This window comes from Musca vetustissima, unplaced genomic scaffold (assembly GCF_032173495.1).
Source record: "Musca vetustissima isolate MV318-11 ecotype Yass unplaced genomic scaffold, APGP_CSIRO_Mvet_v1 utg44575, whole genome shotgun sequence".
NCBI lineage: Eukaryota > Metazoa > Arthropoda > Insecta > Diptera > Muscidae > Musca > Musca vetustissima.
Genome location: NW_026883889.1, coordinates 1 through 16,195, shown reverse-complemented (window position 1 = coordinate 16,195; position 16,195 = coordinate 1). Strand labels below are relative to the sequence as shown.

The 16,195-nt window shown below is 37.0% G+C and overlaps 1 protein-coding gene and 1 long non-coding RNA gene across 3 annotated transcripts; one reads left to right on the top strand and one right to left on the bottom strand.

Moving 5' to 3' along the window:
* Nucleotides 1-7,827: 7,827 nt before the first annotated feature.
* LOC133330879 (uncharacterized) lies at nucleotides 7,828-9,624 on the bottom strand. 2 transcript variants are annotated; one of them, XR_009754363.1, is made up of 4 exons: nucleotides 9,044-9,306; nucleotides 8,426-8,494; nucleotides 8,214-8,334; nucleotides 7,828-8,150 (listed from the first exon to the last, which is right to left on the bottom strand). It is a non-coding gene; the product is annotated as an uncharacterized LOC133330879 (long non-coding RNA). The 2 variants fall into 2 exon arrangements; XR_009754362.1 differs by lacking the exon at nucleotides 7,828-8,150 and having other exon boundaries at nucleotides 8,214-8,494; nucleotides 9,044-9,624.
* A 550-nt stretch (nucleotides 9,625-10,174) lies between these two features.
* Nucleotides 10,175-14,965, top strand: LOC133330877 (uncharacterized). The gene is made up of 3 exons (XM_061539279.1): nucleotides 10,175-11,757; nucleotides 11,850-13,545; nucleotides 14,957-14,965. Exons 1-3 carry the CDS (start codon nucleotides 10,175-10,177, stop codon nucleotides 14,963-14,965), a joined length of 3,288 nt encoding a protein of 1,095 aa, XP_061395263.1.
* Nucleotides 14,966-16,195: the final 1,230 nt, after the last annotated feature.

The following is a 16,195-nucleotide window of genomic DNA, read 5'->3' as shown; positions in this document are numbered from 1 at the left end:
AGTTTTTGAACCATGCTGTTCTATTGGGTTTCGGGAAAATTTTCTAAAAATTTCTGAAATAACGTCATTTATAGGCCAATTTAAAGTGAGCCTTGTGTGGTTGCGTTTTTGGCTGCTTGGTCAACAGTTTCGTCATATGCAATGTTTGAATGTCCGGGAATGTAATGTAATTCAATTGTCAAAGAAGTTGAATTTGCATTTTGTAAAAATATGTCGATCAAATAATTGTTGTGTTTTTTAGAGTTCATTGCTTTTATACCGCTGAGGCTGTTTGATAGGATGGCGATTTTAGTAAACGCTTTCTCTTTTGCATACTTTTGGAGATACTCTGCAGGCTTTGTCGACATTTTCCACGGCATTGTCTATATGTATTTTAGCTGATCCACTGGATGCGATGTAAACACCTATATACATGATGCTGGTTGTTTGGCTGAGAGTAATTCCATTAATGGCGATGTCTAATTTCCTTGGCCTTTGGCAAAAATGCATTGCATTTTTGTTTTTCCATATTAAAACATAAACTCAGATTTGCACAGTTGTAACTGAAATGGTTGCCCTGTGGCAATCCATTTTTAACAATTATAAAGTTTTTTTCCTTTTCCAGTTTTATATATTTCATTCCATCCATTATCCATTTTATTATATGAGTGTTTAAACCGTTTTTAAACAGAATTCGTCCTAGCTTGGAAATATCGGTGTTATCGAACGTTTTTTCGACGTCGACACATGCACATACCACATGGTTTCCGGATTTTTTAAATAATTGTATGGAGTTTATGACAGTAAGAAAAAAAATATTGAACATATGAGTGCACGAGACTACCTTCCTTATTATACCATGATTACAATCATAATAAATTTAAATTAAATGCTTAAATATAACATTGTTATCATATTTAATTTTTTTGTGTTTCTGAAATAGACATATGAAAATATAAATGTAGGATCATTTAAAAAAATTGGGAACAGCTCTAGTTTAGTAAAAACGATCAGATTTTTCTGAAATTTTTCCAGAGGTAGGTATTTTTACCCTAATTATGAGGATATCTTTTTTTCTTGGGGGACGTACCCGGTTATTTGATCCGGAAGTTCGGGTACCCGGTAATATCCGGTTCTACGGATCCGGTTAATATATAATGGGTAACATTTTTTTGAGATACAGTCAAAAAACTGGGTTTTGGACCCCGATTTTATTGAAAACCACCTAAAGTCGAACTCGGGTTCATTATAGTCCCTCTCCAATCCTGACTCAAATTATTGCCCTTTCCAATATGGTGCGACATGTGGCTGTATCTGTTGTGGATCAAAAGATATGGGCCTTATAACCCTATAAAAACAAGGAAAATATTTCCACATGACAGAATCTCCTTTTAAATAGCATGTTTTTTTGGCTGGTTCGGATTTTAAGACTTTCACCTATGGACAGGTACATACACCGGCTACGCGACAGAAACTCCTTCTAAATAGAATATTTTTCGTGTAGTCGGCCTTCGATCGGAGATTTAAGACTTTCTCCTATGGACAGGTACCAATATCGGCTACGCGACAAAATATCTTGTTAAATAGAATAGTTTTTTTTTTTTGGTGACCGGCCTTCGGCCATGGATTTAAGACTTTCTCCTATGGACAGATACTAATACCGGCTATGCGACAGAAACTCCTAAATAGAATATTTTTTGGGGATTGAAGACTTTCTTCTACGGACAGATACCAACACCGCCTACGCGACAGAATTTTCTTGTTTTTGTAGGGTTCTAAGGCCCATATCTTTTGATCCACAACAGATACAACCACCATAATTTGAGTCAGGGGTTTTTTCAATAAAGTCGGGGTCCAAAACCCAGTTTTTTGACTGTATCTCAAAACGGTTTGGAATAACCCCATCATATCACCACTCAATGGAAAGGTATTTTTATAACCTTAAAAACGATACCCATTTTATAATTCGTAGAACCGGATATAACCGAACTTCCGGTTCAAATAACCGGGTACGTCCCCCAAGAAAAAAAGATATCCCCATAATTAGGGTAAAAATACTTACCTCTGGAAAAAATTTCTGAAAAATCTGATCGTTTTTACTAAACTAGAGTCAAGCCAAAAATTGTAATAACGATTTTGCCAAATACAAGTTTGCGCGAATAAAACGGTCGAAGTATTCCCTTCATCGTCTTATTTCAAATGTAGGTGGTAAACTGCCAAATCTCAAAAATAAATCTCCGAATATTCGCTACAAATTCAAATGTATTTTATCTCCAGGCTTTATAAATGTTCTTGCTTTGTTTCTAAATAAATTCCTTAACATAAAAAGTACACATTTCAGTTTAGAATCTTATTGACCACTGAAGTAAATTTAGCGCCCATTCAAATAAATAAAAATATAAGCGACGTACACAGCAGTCAACAAGCTAGTGGTCACCTCTAAAGCGATTTGATTTCAAATTAATGAAGTGTCTTTTTATTATTTCTTCAACTATGCCCAAAAGCAAAGCATTCTTCACGCATACATTCACACAAACATACACAGGAATTACTTTTTTCCGTCGACTTGCTCATTTCATTACTTATTGCATTGCAATAATTTTGCAAATTATCAATTCATGAAAAAGCACACAAAAAATAGGAACAAAAAGTAGGAAGAGGAGTGAGTGGTGCATTGCCGGGGGAATTGTTAATCAACTCCGTTCTACAAATATCTAAGTAATGTTGCTGACAAGCTCATTGCACTTAAATTTCGTTACGATGTTCCATATTTATGGCAAAATATTTCTATCAATTTTTTTTTTTAATTTTTGGTATATCTGAAACGTTTTGCTTTTTGTACTGTCGTTTGTCGTTCCTTTTGATGTCCATTCGCGTTTTTTTTCTAATGTATTTACATACATTTAGAAAAACAGCTGCGTTCGTTGTATTGGTTTTTCTTTTTTTTGTTTTGGTTCACTTTTTTCTCAATGGGAAAGTTCAAAACAAAAAAACAAACTTGCCCATGCAAAAAAAGCGGCGGCGGCACACTAAAAACGCCAACTACAACACACCGAGCTAAACCGCAACCGTACTATTCGTAAGAAATTTCCAATTCAACTGGCCAAACAATGGAGCAGGGATACGTAACTCGACTCTCGACTAAACGAATAATCGATTGTTTGGAAAACTAAACTAATCGATTATTTTGTCTTATTTTTTCTTTTAAGCGCCGAACTCTCCTTAGTTATGAATGGCAATACTGCCGCATTTGTTTTTGTTTGACATAATTGCCGTTAATATTAGCCAAATATCTAACTGCCTACATAGATGACAAAGAAAATACATATAGAAATTTTCAAGTAATCGAGTGTCAGTCGGTGTTGTCGACCGATATATAACCTCATCCTATGGTTTTCGGAATTACACACAGGTTTTATTATTCGGTTTATTCGGAAGAAGCTAGAATCTTCAAATTTTGGGTGAAGGTCACTCTTGGTCCAAAGGTGACAGATGAGGCTGGGTTTTCGGAAATTCGTACTAGAACGGTACGAAAAGTACTAAATGTGATACCATTTGTATTTGGCGAACCGGTGGAGCTAGAACTCTTAAATTTTAAATGAGGGTCACTGATGATGGAGTGTAGAAAAGATATAGCAACAAGTTTCTTGGTCATTCGAACTATAAGTATGCGAAAAGTACTAAAATGTACTAAAGTTGGTACAATTTCGTAACATGTGAATGGATAGAGCTAAAAACTTGAAATTTGGAATGCGAATATGGTACATCTATCTATTTAAGGAGATGGTTTTGAAAGCGTATTATGTGCAAGAAAAGTCCTACACGGTACTATATTTGGTACAAATTTAATTCGGAGGCACAAATCGATCTGGAATCCCTAAATTTGACATTAACATTGCTGTCGGAGTGTAGGATTGGGATATGTACGTAGTTTTGGAAATTTGTTACTTATGTGTACGAAAAGTACTAAATCGTATCATAATTGGTACAATTTGAATTTGGGTGAACCGATAGAGCGGGAACTATGAAATTTGGAGTCAGGATTATGTTGAAGAAATTAATTTACTTTGATTTAGGATCACTGTGGAGGTGTAGGATTGAGTTATGTAGGAAGTTTTGGAAATTCGTACTACGGTGTACTAAATTTGGTACAATTTGAATTGTGGGTGAACCGATCAAGTTGGAATCGTGAAACTTAGATTTAGGATCACTGTGGTGTTGTAGGATTGGGGTATATAGGAAGTTTTGGAAATTTGTACTACGGTGTACTAAATTTGGTACAATTTGAGTTGTAGGTGAACCGGTCGAGTTGGAATCCTGAAACTTGGATTTAGGATCACTGTGATGGTGTAGGATTTAGTTATGTATTAAGTTTTGGAAATTTGTACAACTGTGTATTAAATTCGGTACAATTTGAATTGTGGGTGAACCGATAGAGTTGGAATCGGGAAACTTAAATTTAGGATCACTGTGGTTGTGTGGGATTAAAGTATATAGGAAGTTTTGAAAGTGTGTACTACTGTGTACAAAATTTGGTACAATTTCAATTGTGGATGAACCGAGAGGGTTTGAATCCTTAAACTTGGATTTGGAATCATAGAGAGGGTGTAGGATCGGGGTATGCATGAAGTTTTGTTGTATGGTTGAGGTGAGTACTCATGGAAATTATATGTGCTAAATGGAACTACATTTTATAAAATTAGAGCTCGAATCATGAAATTTGGTAGTAGAACATGTTCTAAAACTTCAATTGTCACAACACATTTAAACTTTTGGACTTCTGCCAGATTTTCAATGCGCTTTCCGCGGACATAGAAGTACAACCACTTTGCTCATTGGACTTACTGATTTCATTAGAAAGTCATTTGATGATCTCAATGAAAGTGTACTTGTATCTATTGATATGGAGAAAGTCTTCGACCGGCTGGACTACGGTACACTGTTGCGTAAACTGAATACAATATACCGACTGAAAAGCAGTGCGTGTCATTTGATATCCTCATATCTGACAAAGAGAGAGCAATATGTATTCGTAAATGGTGTAACATCCAGTATACTCTCGGTGAGAAGTGGTGTGCCGCAAGGCTCAGTGCTTGGACCATTATTATTTATGCTGTACATTAATGATTTATTTTCCTCCCTGTGTCATTATAGCTCACCATTCCGCTTTGCTGGCGATGCTCAAATTTTATTCACAAGCAACATCGACTCAATAGATATGCTATAGCCAAAATTAATTACACTCTATCTATAATTAGAGAATGGATGACTGCAAATAAGCTGTCTGTTAACCCTTCCAAAACAAAAGCAATGCTTTTTTCTCCCCGCGATTTTATATTAATTGTAAAGTATAATGCTAATAAGCTTGACTTCTCCTATCACAAAGATCGAGTTGTTTCACGTATAAACTAATCTTACGAAATCATATTAAAAATTATTAATTCATTCTCTAGTTATGCCAACCATACTCTACTGTATTGAACTCTTTTTCTGACACAACTATTACCAGAATGAAGCTCGTTCACAAGGCTTTCAATGACGCAATGCGTTGCTTCTATTCTTCCAAACGCTTAACTCATATTACGCCTCAAAAAAGGGACTTTTTGGGATGCACATTTGATAAATATGTTAATATTCGGTGCCTCTTACTGTTTTATATGATTGTTAAATTTCAATGTCCTTACCTTTTTGTTAATTCGTTTACATTTGCTCGTTCTACTCGGATTACAACCTTCTAATACCTCGATTAGTTGGAAGGATGGGTAAGTCATTTCGGGTTAGGGTCTCTTTAATGCCCTTCCCAATAACTTAAAAACTTTTTTGAAGATGCCGCGCATTTTGGGGCATCTTCAAAAAACTGAGAACTAAATTTTTTCTGCTTTATCAAATTATTTATTATCTACAAAAAATTAAATAATAATATTATTAAATGGGTTTTAAAAAATATATCTATACTAGCGGGACCCGTGGCGCTTCGCTGCCCCTACTGAAGTTATCAAATTAAAACTTAGATATGATCAATTAGTAAGCGTCCTATATACAGAGTACAAAATAATTTGAAAAGTTCGGGATGGCAATACTTCAAAATCAACATAACAGCCAATCAGAAGTAGCCATTCATTTTTACTATTTTTACTCGGCCAAATTTCTCGAGTAAAAAGTTTACAAAGAGAACGCCATTTTGTTTTGTGCTCTCTTAAATTTTATTCAATGTTTTACCAGTTTTGTGGGTTCAGGGACGGTTTTCGAGTAAAAAGTTGCAAAACTTGTAAAATTAGAAGATTCTTTTAGGTTCTGGAACGGAACTATTTTGTTTGATTTTGTTCAAAATAAACTTGTTTTCACAAACTGACAAAAATGAAAAATTATAATGTCAATTTTTTTTCAATTTTACACAATTTTTATTTCACTATACATACATACATATCCTTATCGTTCGAAAATATATCCTCATCGGATGATGAGTATTTGTATCCATGTTACTCAACCATATTTTCAAGCCGCTACCGTAAGATATACCCATAGAAAATGTTCGACATATGTATGTATGTACATTCTTTAAGATGTGTGAATACTTTTGATACTATTACTCCTCAGTTTTATCTAACCTATGTTACTTCGATGGGATCGCTTGACTTACCATGAACATATAAGTAAAATCTGCTTAGTGGTTTTTCAGACCAAAAACAATAAGTTTTCTATTTTCTACGTATAGATTTAAATGCAATGAGGTGTGCATTTTCCCTTGTCCGCGGTCATGTTGTGTTGATGATGCGTATTTGCACTCACGTTACTCAGCAATAATTTGAAGTCGGTATCTATAACTGTACTTAAGATATACACAAATTACATGTTCATAATTTTTGAAGTATGATTAAGTTCGATGCTATAACACCGCATCTTCGGGAAATTTTAGAAGTTTATATAGCATATGTTATTCCCAGGGCAATTTATGACGTTCTGTGAAAATGTCAGTAAAATCTATTCAGCATTTTCAGAGTCTACAAACAAAATATTTTCAATTTTCAATATGCAGATTTTTAAAATGCAGTAAAAAGTGAATTTTCCGTTGATCGTACCATGCTCATTTTTGTATGGATGCTGTGTATTCACACCTTCGTTATTCATTCATTTAAGCCTACATTATTATTGAAAATATTCAAAATGTTTAATTTTTTTTTCAATTGGATTGACATTGTATTGAAATTTTTTTTGGGAGAATACAACAAATAATTGAGAAGTATATCACACGTTTTCCATAGAATGCACGTACATTTTAAGACTAATGCAAGGATGAAAAATCAGAAGACATTCTGAATCGAGTTCGTGTCCATTCAGGATATGAAGGATTCTAAGATCCATGCCCTAGATTAATTTGTTTAAAAATAATAATAATGTGAACATGTTGTTCCTTAAAGTGCCTGAAATGTTGCTATGCCACGTGAAATATCAAATCAGGTGGTTAATCGTTTTTCAATATCTTTGAACTTATTGTGAATAATGTCAAACAAAACACGACTGAGAGAATTGGAATAAAGTATATACAAAAGAATAAAAGATGATGACAGGAGCTTTTCTTCCTGATTAAATGGATAAATTTCGTCCCTTTTTGATTTTGCCTGCGAAGAAGATTGGATGCGTGGCTCCCTGTAACCGTCGAAGAAAAAAAAACAACCAAAGTTTTTGAGAAGTGAATTCATCTGGTTTATTTGTTGAAACACATACACAAACAACACAAAATACAAACTATTTTAAAGAAAATCTGAAGCCTTTAAATAATTAAGCAACATTAAACGAAAAAAAGGCTAAAAATTGAAAGGAAATTTATAACAAAACAAATAGTTTTCAAAAAATTGAAAATTAAAAGAAAATTGAACCTTTTTTAAAATTAAACAAAGTTTGAAAACAATTTAACAATATTGAAAAAAAAAACCCAAACAATTGACTAAAATTCTAAAGCAATGAATATAAATCTTAAACCTAAAAATTCATGAAGAATTGGAGCCTACAAGCCACACCATCGCCCATCCAATCCATCGAGGGAGGCGCAGAGTTTACGCCATTGCTGCTCCAGCGTGGCTTGGTATCATTCCCAATTGACACTGAAACTTATTTAACTCCGGACAGACAGATGGACGACTAAGCTACATAATTAAATTCCGCGGTTTTTCCTGAAAAGAATAAATAAATTAAAAAGGGTGAACAAACGAGTTAATATTAAATTTTTTACTTACTTTGTGTTGGTATGCAGGTACGCGACATTGAACTGAGCTCAATTCAAGGTTAGGTTACCAGGCATTGTTTAGATCGTCGATTTAATGTGGTATCGACCTACATTCCTTTGTTCGTCCTCATCTGGAATTGAAAGCAAGAAAATTATTATTTACATTCTGACCGAGGAATATAATTAAAAAGCTGAAACACGAACTAATTCGTACATACTTACGTTTTGGGAAAAAGCCTTAGTCACAAGCTGCCGTCAAGGTTCTACACTCTGGGTGCCCGCCGTTAAGCCCTAAAAGTACAAAAAGAAAAGAATACTTTCGAAAATTGATTTTTATTGGCAATTCTTTGTTTTTTTCTGAAATTTTTATATTATAATTCGCTGTAAATTGTTAGATTTTGATTCAAATTACGATGGAATGAATTGTTTTTTTTCCCAAATATGTAATATAGTTTTAATAAATAGGTACTGGATTAAACCTGAAAAGATAAAAATGTCTTCGGCTTAAAGCCCTATTAAAAAGGTGATGGGGATGGGATAAAATATGGTAAGTCAAGGGTCAGACCTGGGACGTCCAGTATGAGTAGACGTCATGGCGAGAGGTGTTCTCGGAGGGAGGGCTATCTCCTGGCTGGTCAGCCGCCAGGAGCACTGTTTCTGTGAAGAAAACTAATGTTATTTTGGGATTTGGTTGCAGTTAGGTGAACGTTTTCTTCTATTTAATTTTTTTTGTTGACATGTTTCAGGCTTCTTTTTACCCCCTTTTTGATTTAGTTTGAAGTCCGGTATGATTTTTTTTGTTTGTTCAACCGAAAAGATCTGCAAGTGGCAAGAACCAACCCCCAATCCGACGAGCCATAGCCGCGCTAAACGACAGCATACCGGCAACGCCACTTAATGGTCAACACAGCGATTTCATTTCGTTTTTCTTGAACACGGTTGTTACAAAATGGCGCCCAACGTGGGGCCTGAGACATGCTAGCTTTTAATAATTTTTAGTCGTATTGTGTAAATGTGTTTACCATGAATCTTTAATGAGTCCCGTCTAGGTTTAATTAAGAGTCCTGACGCGTTGCTTCATCGAAGACTCAGGTAAACATCATTTATATTTGGGAAAAATATGATTTTTATTATTTTTTTTTCTAGTGGCTTAGTCGTTCTAGTTTAATACTTCTAATGGCACTAGCTTTTTAATAAACTTTCATATTTTAGTAAAGTTAAAATTTCAGATTTCTTAAAGTTATATCGTTGAAGAAATTCGTCTGGTTTATCAGTTCTCATTTGTGGAGACCCGTCCAAGCAGCCTATAAGAAGGCAGGTGACGCGCTGCTACGCAAATATGAATTGTTATTCTCAAACGAATTTGTTAATTTGGGTTTTTTAGATTTTAGTTTCTGTCTATATTTAATTTCAGTACCCGGAATTTGGTAGCTGATCTCAGACTTACCTAGAGTTTCCATTCGGTCCTGCGACAATTTTGGCTTCCGACCATTGGTCGTATTGTCATGGAATCTTTTAAGGGAGGTCTGAGTAAGCCGCCTATTCCATTTTAATTTTTCAGTCCATTTCAATTCTATTTTTGCCAGTGTAGCTCACCAAATCCCTGTAAAAAGTGAAACATATTAAAATTCATACAGAAACAGTTTATTTGACCTTGACTTACCACTATTTTGACCAGAAATCCACCACCTAACATTATTTGAATTTTTCCAGTTTATTTTCATCAAAATTATTCTGCCGGATAATAGAATTTGTAAAAGTGAAAAGTGTGAATTAATTGTGAAAGAACTGAATTACATTGAATTTATTTTTTTAGTTTACTTACCACAATTGTTTTTATTTTTTTTTTCTTTAATTCAAACCACCGTGTGGTTTACTTTCGAGCAAATTCTTTTGACAGATTTCTTTTTGATTTTTTATCGCTTTTTCTGAATTTTTTTGTTTACTAATTTGGTTATATCAAAAAGCAATATGCCTCTTACTAGAGCTGCGAGTGCAGGTTTGGCAGGTAGACCGATATTAGGGCAAAATGGGGTGGTAACCACTTCCGAATCTACAGCCGTAAGCAGTGTTGTTACCGCGGTTCACAGCGCACCTTCTAACGCACAACAGGTTACAACTGCCGCGCATAGTGGTCCCATTGCTTCTCATATCGCACATTTAGCACATGGGGACGTCCCAGCTCAAGGTGTTTCATCATCAATGTCCAATTCATCGGCACCGCCACCAGTTCCATTAAGCATGCAAGAGGCCGCTAACTCGTTTAACACGTCTTTTTGGTCACATGGAAGCGTTGCCTCGCCAAACTATAGTGTTTTGACCGGGTTGCAGAATAGACCAGTTGTCCCGCCAGCAGATCCAGCAGTCAGCGCAGGAGTCAGGGAAATTATTAATTCTGCCATCGCCCTGTCCCAATTGCAGTACCGTCAACAGGAAGAAGAAAGATTGAGAGCTCTGATACCTCGAATTGCTGAAGCGGCCAAGCGTTCGTTGTTGGGAGACAATGACGGCACTAATCAAGTATTTTCACAAGCCGGCTTGGCGATGCCAGCAGCGGCACCACATGCACCAGCGCGCACATCCCGGGAGTCAGTCATTCTGTCTTCACATGCATTGGCGTCAGGCTTAACGTCTCAGCAGCCTAATTTAGCAAGGGGTTACACACTACCATATCCGGAGCGAGTAAATCCACCACCGATTCACGATCCTAGACCGTTGTCACTTGGTCCTTTTAACCAACCGCCACCAGGGTTCACATCAAGTGGTGCACCAGCACAACCACCAACCAGCTTATCGGTACCACCACCAGTCGCCGGAGTCCAAACTCACACAATACTGCCGGCCGAGAGGTTGCCTAATATCTACAGCAGAGGCATGCGGACAGAGCCACACGAGACACATACCAGTCCACATCCCAGCAGTATCATCTCAGAAATCTCGGGGCGTTTTAATTTGGCGAAATGGGGAGTATCTTTTGATGGTACCGACAAAACCATGAGCGTCCAAGAATTCATCTTCAGAGTGGGTGAACTTAAAAAAGATTATAATTGCCCTGATGAAGTATTGATCACCAAATTTCACCAACTTTTGGAAAAACCAGCTCTCGATTGGTATTGGAACCACCGGAAATTGGTCCAGTTTCGCACATGGAAGGAGTTGGAAAGTGCTTTGTTGGCGCAATACCAAAGATTTGAAAATGAATTCCAGCTTCAAATGCAGATTTTAAATCGGCGTCAACTACCACATGAGAATTTTGAAGATTTTTATAATGATGTACTGCGGCTACGGACACAGCAAAAGTCGCCATACAGGGAGCACGAGATAGTGGAAATAATGAGAGGCAACCTTAAGCCGTCTTTAGCCCAAATGATCTTCTCGGCTCAGATAAATAGCTTGGGTGATTTTTATAGGCAGGTGAAGAAAGCCGAAAATCTGGTATGGACCCAAAGACAGCAACGCTACAACACACCACAGAAAGTGCATGAGCTTGAATGGCAGATGGAAGAGGAACCTCGAGGCGATATTGAAGTTGATGCCGTGACCATGACATCCAAGTATAAATGTTGGAACTGCGGTGTTATGGGTCATAGCTGGATGGAGTGCCGGGAGCCTCGAAAGATTTTCTGCTATAGGTGTGGCCAAGAAGGTGTTACCGTCCCCGATTGTCCGAAGTGTCAGGGAAACCGGCACAGGAACCCACCTCAGTCTGGGCAGGTGAGGTCAACCCCAGTTTAAGCCCAGAGCAGAGTAGTAGTAGTTCCAGTATTAAAGTTTCTATTTTGAAGAATGTAGAGCAAGAAAGTAGAAAGTCAGAAGTAAAACCGAGATTGAGAGAGTTGAAACCACTTCATATCAGAGTAAGAGAATATTGCGAGGCGAGAGAAAGAATTTTTGGTCAAGTTTCCAATAAAATTAAGAAGGCTAGAGAGCGATATAAGAGGAGAAGACGCATTCGTCAGGAAATAGCCTCGGCTACCCTATTTGAAGGCGAAGATAATCGTTTATATACCAAACTGCATATCAATGGTGAAGAAATAGAGGGATTGCTAGATAGCGGAGCCTCCGTTTCCTGTCTGGGGAAAAATTGCCTTAGCTTTGTGGAGAGAGCGGGATTGGAAATTAAGCATTTCCATTCTTTTATTAAAACAGCAGATGGAAGCCCACATAAAATAGTTGGCAGGGTGACGACTAATGTAAAATTTAGAAAGCAGGAGCATCCTATCATATTCTATCTTGTTCCTTCTCTGAGCCGTGAGTTGTTTCTGGGGGTAGACTTCATGAAACGTTTCCAAATGTTTGCTCAGGTGGACGGTTTGTCACTCCAGGAAGTGAGTCTCTGTGGTGAGCCGGAGATCAGTGATGTTAACAGCCATTCTTTGTCCGAGGAGCAACGAGTTCGTTTGCAAATAGTGAAGGACAAATTTCCTTGCTTTACCAAGTATGGCTTGGGAAAGACTAAAGCTGAGGTCCATTCAATCGACACCCGCGATGCAACCCCGGTGAAAGATAGGCATTATCCCGTTTCCCCGGCTGTGCAGAAACTTATGTATGCGGAATTGGATAGGATGATAGAGCTAGGTGTGATTGAAGAGAGCGAGAGTCCATGGAGTCATCCGGTTACTCTAGTCCGAAGGGGCGAAAAGAACCGTTTGTGCCTGGACGCTCGCAAACTCAATGCACTGACGGTCAAGGACGCCTATCCATTGCCGCATATAGAAGGTTTACTCAGTCGGCTGGGGGATACCTATTTTATTTCTAGTGTCGACCTGAAGGATGCGTTCTGGCAAATTCCACTGGATCCTTCAAGTAGAGAGAAAACTGCATTCACAGTGCCGGGACGACCGCTTTACCAATTTACCGTCATGCCCTTTGGTCTGTGCAATGCAGCCCAAAGGTTATGCCGTTTAATGGATAAAGTGATCCCTGGCGCACTACGTGATAGAGTTTTCGTCTACTTGGATGATCTTTTGGTTGTTTCGCCAGACTTCGACACTCACATGGGATTGCTAGAGCAGGTGGCAGGTTGTTTGGCTAAAGCAGGACTCACAATAAATGTAACCAAGTCGAAGTTCTGCTTCAAAGAGCTTAGGTACTTGGGTTACATTGTTGGAGGTGGCAAACTTAAAACTGATCCGGCAAAGGTGGAAACAATAGTGAAGTTTACATACCCGAAAACAGCAAAGCAAGTGAGGAGTTTCATGGGTACGGCAGGGTGGTATCGAAGGTTCATTGCCGACTTTGCCACCATTGCGGCTCCCATCTTTGAAACCCTCAAGAAAGGAAAACGATTCACTTTCACAGAGGAGGCCAAGGTTGCATTTGACAAACTGAAACAAGCCCTTGTAAGTAGTCCTGTCCTGACACACCCAGACTTTAACAGACACTTCTATGTTCAGAGCGATGCATCAGACTTGGGAATAGGAGCAGTATTATTTCAAAGAGACGATGAGGGTGGAGAGCATCCCATTGCTTATTTTTCGCAAAAGCTGACTTCTGCTCAGAAAAATTACTCGGTGACTGAGAGGGAGTGTTTGGCAGTAGTGATGGCCATTAAGAAATTCAGGCCATATATAGAATTGATGCCTTTCACAGTTATAACTGACCATAGCAGTTTAAAGTGGCTCATGTCACATCGAGATCTGAGCGGAAGGTTAGCTAGATGGAGCCTACAGTTGCAGGCATATTGTTTTGAAATAGAGCACCGTAAAGGAACCCAGAATATAGTACCTGATACTTTTTCAAGATATGATATGGAGGAGATTTCTCTAGATGTGAAGACCTTAATCGATCTCGATTCCTTAGCTTTTAAAGCAGACGATTATTTAGCCTTAATAGAAACCATCAAAAACAATTCTTCACAACTTCCCGATCTAAAAGTGGTTGATGGTTTGGTATATAAACGAACTCAATTCTACGACGGAATACCCCTTAATGAAGATTTCGCTTGGAAGTTATGGGTACCCAGCGAATTGACCCAGCAAATCATTGAAAAAGCACACTGTCCACCACAAGTTTCTCATGGAGGTTTCCACAAAACTCTTCGTAGGGTAAAAGAGTACTTTTTCTGGCCAAATATGAACACTCAAGTTAGAAATTTTGTACAAAATTGTGATATTTGTAAAGAGACAAAACCAGCCAATTCGACTCTTCGTCCATCTATGGGAGCCGAGACTATTACAGAAAGACCTTTTCAACGAATTTATGTAGACTTCTTAGGTCCTTATCCCAGAACCAAAACGGGAAACAGTTTTATTTTCATTGTGGTAGACCACCTTTCAAAATACGTTTTGCTAAAAGCCATGGCCAAAGCAAATTCAAGAAATGTAGTTAAGTTTTTAATTAGTGAAGTATTTCATAAATTTGGAACCCCAGAAGTTATTGTGTCAGATAATGGGAAACAATTTATTAGCAAAGAATTTTCAGATATGATTAAGCTTTTTGGTATAAACCACACCAAAACTGCGTTTCACTCTCCGCAAGCAAATGCCTCGGAGCGGGTAAATCAATCTATTTTATCAGCAATTCGAGCATATCTGGGAAAATCATTAGAATGCTAAACTTGATCAAAATTTATCAAGATGTGTTCTCTGCATTGTTAAGCCAGTTGGGAAATGCCTTTTGCGCTCTTAGAATATGATAAAGGACATCCCATTGGCATTTTTAGCCACGCTAAGGATTTGAAGCAATAAATGCTTACGAATTGAAGAAATTAATTTTTCTTCTATTTATGCATTTGTTTTTTTCTTGATTTAGCTAATCTAAATTCAGTTTTAAAATAAAGCGGAGATCTCAAAATGAAATACTAATCCGCTACGTATGCACAGGAAATATTTAAAATTTATCTCTTAATTCTATCTTAACTTAACTTAAAGTTACCTTAAGTTTAAATTTTTCCAATACTCACCTGAATTTTCAAAGAGTTCCGGAAGATCCAATTGAATTTAGTAGTAGTAGTACCTGAATTAAAAAAAAAAGTACAAATTTTATTACAATTATTTAAGATATAATGTTAAGAGGACTAACCTGAATTTCTACTTACGAAATGTCCTTTTAGTATTCCCGAATTTTTTAACAAGCTGTAGGACAGCTTTTCCTTCCTGAGTGATGTGTAGTTGTGTGAATGGGTAAGGGTTGAACCCAATTTCTCCAGTTTTTTGAGTCATAAAGGAAAAGAAAAAATATATGAATTAGTGAAATATCATTATGTAGGATTATTGGCGAAATAGAAAAATACGAATAAAAATGAACAACTTAAAAATAAAATTAAATTTGAAATGTCCATCCCAAGCCATACTTACAAAGTTTTTTTTAGCTAAATTTTGGTTATAAATTATGAAATTTAAGTTTATAAATAAATAGGGTTCTCATAATTTTTCTCATTTTCCAGAGCAAAATTACGAAAACTACGAAATAGAATTAAAACTACAACTTACGTTCATTTCTAAAGCGCCGACCGTAGTCCCACCACAAGTATCGGCTAGAACATTTGATGAAGTAGGAGAAAGAAAAAGGAGAACAGGATTAATCGAACTTACCATCAAATATAATTTCCTGGTTTCACAGGAGAGGCAAATTAAGTCGCATGTAGGTAATAAATGTCTGGAAAGATAAAAAAGGAAGTTATTACTATTTTTCTTATTAAATTATTAGCATTTCTATTTTTACTTACCTTTTTGTGAATGCAATATCCAATTTGAGTAACTTCTCTAGATGTCTTTTGATTATTGAGACCATGGAAAATTTTTTTCTTGCAACCATAGGAGGCCACTCGCCTAGACACCAACAGCAGCGGTCAGAAAGAATTCGTTGGATTACGAACGGAAGCATCCCAGATTTACCGACTCTAACAATATGTCTACGATTCCTGAGCAGTCACGTTGTGACTGTCCTTGACCATTTGTGCACTCTTCCTTTATATTCCCATACGCAACTATGGCACAAGGCAGAAGAGTGTTGTACACAAGGTCGCAGAGCTGTCAGTCATCGATTTAC

What these genes read in the sequence shown, in the direction of transcription:
- LOC133330877 (XM_061539279.1), top strand. Translation starts at nt 10,175, where the DNA reads ATGCCTCTTACTAGAGCTGCGAGTGCAGGTTTGGCAGGTAGACCGATA. An exon ending in GCCGTGACCATGACATCCAA is followed by an intron (nt 11,758 to 11,849) that starts GTATAAATGTTG and finishes GTGGCCAAGAAG; the next exon opens with GTGTTACCGTCCCCGATTGT.